General features: G+C 38.5%; 1 protein-coding gene across 2 annotated transcripts; it reads left to right on the forward strand.

Moving 5' to 3' along the window:
• The first annotated feature begins 604 nt into the window (after nt 1-604).
• LOC106368319 (kinesin-like protein KIN-14Q) lies at nt 605-5,996 on the forward strand. Of its 2 annotated transcripts, none has more exons than XM_048757300.1 (18): nt 605-792; nt 877-934; nt 1,005-1,169; nt 1,252-1,736; nt 1,836-2,007; nt 2,173-2,240; nt 2,326-2,536; nt 2,619-2,695; nt 2,773-2,872; nt 2,977-3,063; nt 3,155-3,331; nt 3,412-3,697; nt 3,892-4,053; nt 4,133-4,348; nt 4,454-4,491; nt 4,605-4,768; nt 4,855-4,980; nt 5,060-5,996. In XM_048757300.1, the coding sequence occupies exons 1-18, from the start codon at nt 712-714 to the stop codon at nt 5,816-5,818; spliced, it is 3,432 nt and encodes a 1,143-aa protein (XP_048613257.1). In that variant the 5' UTR covers nt 605-711; the 3' UTR covers nt 5,819-5,996. The 2 variants fall into 2 exon arrangements, with proteins under 2 accessions (XP_048613257.1, XP_022558461.2); XM_022702740.2 differs by having other exon boundaries at nt 620-787.

Raw genomic sequence — 5,996 nt, forward strand, 5'->3', positions numbered from 1 at the left:
TTATTCACTTTTGGTAATTTCATATATTTTATTTAAAGAAAAAATAATAATAATTGTAAATTGTTAATTAATTTTCTGATTAGTTTAATAAAAAATAGATAATATATGTTTAGTGGACTAACATATATTTTTGTGGACTTTAGGAAGCATTGTAGTGATGACACATATCATAACTAAAATATTGTAATGCTTCTCTTTTGAGGTACATGGGATGATTACCATTGAATTCAAATTTGGACGGTATTTTAGTTAGTAACAAAGTTCACAAGACTAATATATGTAGTCTTTCATTCTTAGTTGTTGTTTTTATGTCATCTGTAAATTATATTTAAATATATGAACGGCAGTCACACACACATAAACATAACTAATATGCAATGAACACATTATGTATCAGAATTCAGAACTTAAACTATAATATTCGTTGTCTTTGTGATAACCAAACTAATAAGTTCATTTTGGGTTAAGTCCACTTGGAATCCGTTAAAAAGCCACGTGTAAGTAACATAGTCTGGCCGTAAAAAGAGATCAATCACTGCCCGTCTGCCCGACAAAACAATTTCAAAATTTCAAAGTAGTAGTAACGAATCAAACGGTCATCTAATAAAATAACGTTAAGATAACCGTAAAAGGACGGAGAAAAAAAGATTCTTGCCTTAACCACAAAACATCATCTCCTTTTATCTCCTCTTCCGAATATTTGGATACTCTATGCTATCGATGGAAGATTGTTACGATCCACTTCTAGCAACCGATGCTTCTCCCCGACGCGAAAGCTTCTCTTGCTGTGAGTTTTCTTTTTCAATTTGGTTCTTCAATTTATGAGTTGCCCTCACTCTGCTTAATTCCTTTTTCGTAATATTTTTCGTTCTTTAGGAAGCTACTACAGTATCGAGCTCAGTGACTATGACAATGGCGGATCTCGTTGAAAATGGTAAGTCAATCGGAAACCTTATTCAAATCTATGAGTAAGTTCTCTCAAACTTCAATAAATATGGATTTAGGTGTAGATGTTGAACAATCAAGATCAGGATTGATGGAATCGGATCAATCTAGTGATCCAATATCGGAATCGGAGCAATCTAGTGATCACATAGCGTTAAATGTTGAACGATCAAGCCCAGGATTGATGGAATGGGAGCAATCTAGTGATCTCATAGCATTAGATGGTACTGAAACCTTTTTTACATTTTCCTTAATTTTTTTAAAAAATCATTCATCTCATGGAGTCTAACATTGATTGTGTTTCAGGAAAGCTTGTGTTAGGGTTTCCTCTAGCATCTCCAGATCTAGTTAATTGCGGCGGTTCACCTAGATATGGAGATTCACCAGATATTTCTCAGAAACTCAGATTCTCCACTGAGCTTTCTCTAGAGAATGGAATCCACCGCTGTAAAACTCCGTCTGTTAGGTTCTCACCTGGAAACTATAGGGAGATTACAACACCTGTGATGAGTATTAACTCGGGTTCTACAACGATGGATGTGAGTGTGGATGATGTGACTTTCTTGAAGGATGAGTTTTTCAGTGGAGGTGAAACTTTCACCACTGATGCTGTTGTTGGCAATGAAGATGAGATTCTCTTGTATCAAACAGCTCGGCTTGGTAATTTCGCTTACAAGTTTCAGTCGTTGGATCCTGGGGATTACTTCATCGACCTGCATTTTGCTGAAATCGAGTTCACTAAAGGTCCTGCGGGAGTTAGAGTTTTCGATATATTTATTCAAGAAGCGAAGGCAAGGCCATCATCGTTACATTGAGCTTTTCTTTGTGGTCTTATTCATCACATATTTATCAATAATGATTTGGTTATGTTTGACTGGCAAATATTGCAGGTTATATCCGGTCTTGATTTGTTTTCCCATGTAGGAGCAAATACACCTCTTGTGATAGCTGATATAAGGATGCTCGTTGGTCTGGAAGGAGAGCTATCTATACGGTTAGAAGGAGTCACAGGAACCGCAATTCTATCTGGCATTTCTATTAGGAAGGAGGCAACAACTACTTGTATGTTGCTTTCTAACCTCTGTGTCTTCTACAAGAATTTTTTTTTTTTGGTTTCTTCCTCTTCCATGTGAGATATATGGTTTCATATGGTGCTTGGAAATTAGAGAACTATCTAACTTGGTTAAGCAAAACTTCAGTTTCTCTGCTAAAATTTTTCATTTTCAGATGTTGAAGACACTGGAATGCTAGCAGTGAAAGGAAACACTGACACTGTTCTGTCTTTGCCACCTCAAGTGAGAGATCTTGCACAATTTTGATGTTTCTAGTTTAAGTTTAAGATTACATAAGTTGATTATTATAGTGTAATACTGTTTTTAGGAAAATGTAGACTGCAGAACGGAAAAAGAGACCCACGAGATGAGTAATGACTGCGAGCAGCAGAAGAAAGAGATGGCAGATATGAAGAGAATGGTTGACGAACTTAAACAAGAGAATGAAAGAAAGAGTAGAGAATGCGAAGAAGCATTGAATTCTCTCCGTGAGCTTCAAAATGAGCTAATGCGCAAGTCGATGCATGTTGGTTCTTTAGGTATGTACATCCTTCTCCTTTTGCTTACGTCTTTCATTGCAAGGGTGAAAGTTGACATTTCAGTACCTTTTTTTATATCTAGCCTTTGCTGTGGAGGGACAAGTAAAAGAAAAGAGCAGATGGTTCTCTTCATTAAGAGATTTGACAAGAAAATTGAAGGTACATGGAAGCAAATTTAAGATACTATCACCAACTGCAAAGTCTTATGCCTCACTTAAACGAATTTGGATTCATAGATTATGAAAATGGAGCAAATTAAGCTGTTGGAGGAGGCATCCACATACAAATTGCTAGTCCAAGACATCAACGAGTTCAGTTCTCACATCCAGTCCAGAGGTGAGTCTTGGGTTTGCTGTTATTTGGACATACCACTAGCACTACAAAGATTTTATAATTTTGTGTTTTTGTGATTTTGATCAGTTGATATTTGTTTACAACAGTAATGCAGGACGCAGAATTGCATGAAAATCTCAAAGCTGGAGAAAAAGAAAGGAAGGAATTATACAATAAGATACTGGAGCTAAAAGGTCTGTGTTTATATCCAATATAACTTCTAGAGGGACTTCATTGGCTAAATATGGCAGTATACCAACTTACAGTGATCATTCTTTTCTTCAGGAAACATCAGAGTCTTTTGCAGGTGTCGGCCCCTAAACTTTGAAGAAATTGAAGCAGGAGCATCAATGGGAATTGATGTTGAGTCGACCAAAAATGGAGAGGTCATAGTCATGTCAAATGGGTTGCCCAAAAAAAGCTTCAAGTTCGATTCTGTTTTTGGTCCTAGCGCTTCCCAAGGTGATCATTGTCATCCATCACACCCTTTCCTACTTCCCTTGCATCATCTCACAACATGTTATTTCTTGTTCTTTTTATAGCTGATGTCTTCGAAGATACTGCTCCTTTTGCTACGTCAGTCATTGATGGATACAATGTTTGCATATTCGCCTATGGCCAGACTGGTACCGGGAAAACCTTTACCATGGAAGGAACTCCAGAGAACCGTGGTGTAAATTATAGAACACTAAAAAATCTGTTTGAGATTATGAAAGAACGAGAAAACCGCTACAGTTATGAGATCTCGGTCAGTGTCTTGGAAGTTTACAACGAGCAAATAAGAGATTTGTTGGTCCCTGCTTCACAAAATGTATCTGCAGCGAAAAGGTACATAAGATTTGTAGAGAGCATGCAAGCTCCATAGTTCTTTAGACTCGTTGATTATAACTTGGTGTTTCAGTAAGTATTACAAGTAACTTTTGTTGCTGTGTTTGAACTAAAATTTGGCGAAATGGTCTCAGCTTAGTTTGACATCCTTTATTCCTTTAACTGAAATTTTCATATCATGGTTTTTTTTGCAGATTTGAGGTAAGGCAGGTGGGTGAAGGAAACCACCACGTACCAGGATTGGTTGAAGCACGAGTGACAAGCATAGAGGAGGTTTGGGATGTGTTGAAAACAGGAAGTAATGCAAGGGCTGTTGGGAAAACGACGGCTAATGAGCACAGCAGCCGATCTCACTGGTTTGTAGCTCAAGTCTCCTTTTTCAGAAAAGGTTTCTGGTGATCAGCTACCTAAACGTAGTTTCTTTTCTCTGCACAGCATTTACTGCGTGATGGTAAAAGGGGAGAATTTGTTGACTGGAGAATGCACAAAAAGCAAACTATGGTTAGTTGATTTAGCAGGAAGCGAACGGGTTGCAAAGACAGAAGTGCAAGGAGAACGGTTCAAGGAGACTCAAAGCATCAACAAATCATTATCTGCTCTTGGTGATGTCATATATGCTCTTGCCAATAAAAGCTCTCACATTCCTTTCAGGTCAGTATGATTCATCCTTTTACTCGAGTTAGTGAGCAAGGTTACAACAGACTACATTCACCATTTTTCATCCAATTTGACGTTTCGTTTGCATTACCTTTGCAGAAATTCAAAGCTCACCCACTTACTTCAGGATTCTCTAGGTACTTTAACTTTGTTTACAAAGCTGCAGCCATTTTCTTTGCTTACATATGTTTCACTTTAACTATCCTGTAATGGTGCTTATGATAAAAAAAAATTGACTGGAATGTAACAGGAGGAGATTCGAAGACCCTCATGTTTGTACAAATCAGTCCTAACGAGAAAGACAACAGCGAAACGCTATGCTCACTGAATTTTGCTAGCAGAGTTAGAGGGATAGAGCTGGGGCCTGCAAAGAAGCAGCTAGACAATACTGAACTCTTGAAATACAAGCAAATGGTAAGCTAGACTCTCAAGATGACATCTCCACATATGTGTATATCCAATCATTCAAGTGTTTAATCAGGGCTGTGTTAAGTTTTTAGGTTGAGAAATGGAAGCAAGATATGAAAGTAAAAGACGAACAGATGAGGAAAATGGAGGAAACGATGTTCGGTTTAGAAGCGAAGGTCAAGGAACGAGACATTAAGAACAAAACTCTTCAAGAAAAGGTAAAACAATACTCCTCATAACCACACGAAGAACATTTTGATCTTTGCTGAAACCACCACATATCACTTTCTTTGCTAGGTTAAAGAACTTGAATTGCAACTGCTAGTAGAGAGGAAGCTGGCTCGTCAACATGTAGACACCATGATTACTGAGTATCAGACGAAACAACAGCACGGGGATGAAAACATCCCATCAAAGAGGCCACCACTTGCAACCATACCGTTGGGAAGCAACAAGAGCTCAAATGAAACCTCAACTTCGAAAGAAATGGTGAATCTAAACCGACCACCACTCTCAGAGAGCACCACCACCACCAGCAATGATCTACCGCCTTTACCTAACGGTAGCGTCAAGTACAACGACCTCATGGAGAAGGAGAACAACACTCCAGAAATGGCTGAGCGGTTGCAAATATCCAAGAGCACAGGGAGATTCTCCGTTTGTCCAAAACGTATTCTACCACCTCCAGCTCCAAGAAGGAGTACTCTTGCCCCAATGCCATACTTTCCAATCACATCAACTTCACCATCAAGGCCTCATGAAAAGAGCGGCACTAGCCAAGTGCTACGAATCAGCCCCAAGATGCATAAAAGTAACGGGAAGATGCTGAGTAGCATACTGAGACGGAGCATGCAAAAGAGAATGCAAATGAAACCTTACCAGAGACAGCAGCCGTTGAGAAGAGTTGGCATTAATGTAGGAATGGAGAAAGTTAGGTTGTCTATAGGAAGCAGAGGTAGGTTAGCTCACAGAGTTTTGCTAACCAATGCTCGCAAGGCAGGTCTAAAGGAAACACCACTAAAACAGATACAGAAGGAGAAAGAGAGATGGATCTGACCTTAGGACATAACTTCTCATCCAGTTAGAATTATTCGAGGATGATTGACACTTTATCATCCTCATGTGTTGTTGTTTATGGATTTGATTTGATCCTACTGTATAAATGTATTTGATTGGCCCTTGTGAGTTTAACATTGGAAATGATTTTATTGGGAGGCTAGTTGGTTTTCATTAA

This window comes from Brassica napus, chromosome A2 (assembly GCF_020379485.1).
Source record: "Brassica napus cultivar Da-Ae chromosome A2, Da-Ae, whole genome shotgun sequence".
NCBI lineage: Eukaryota > Viridiplantae > Streptophyta > Magnoliopsida > Brassicales > Brassicaceae > Brassica > Brassica napus.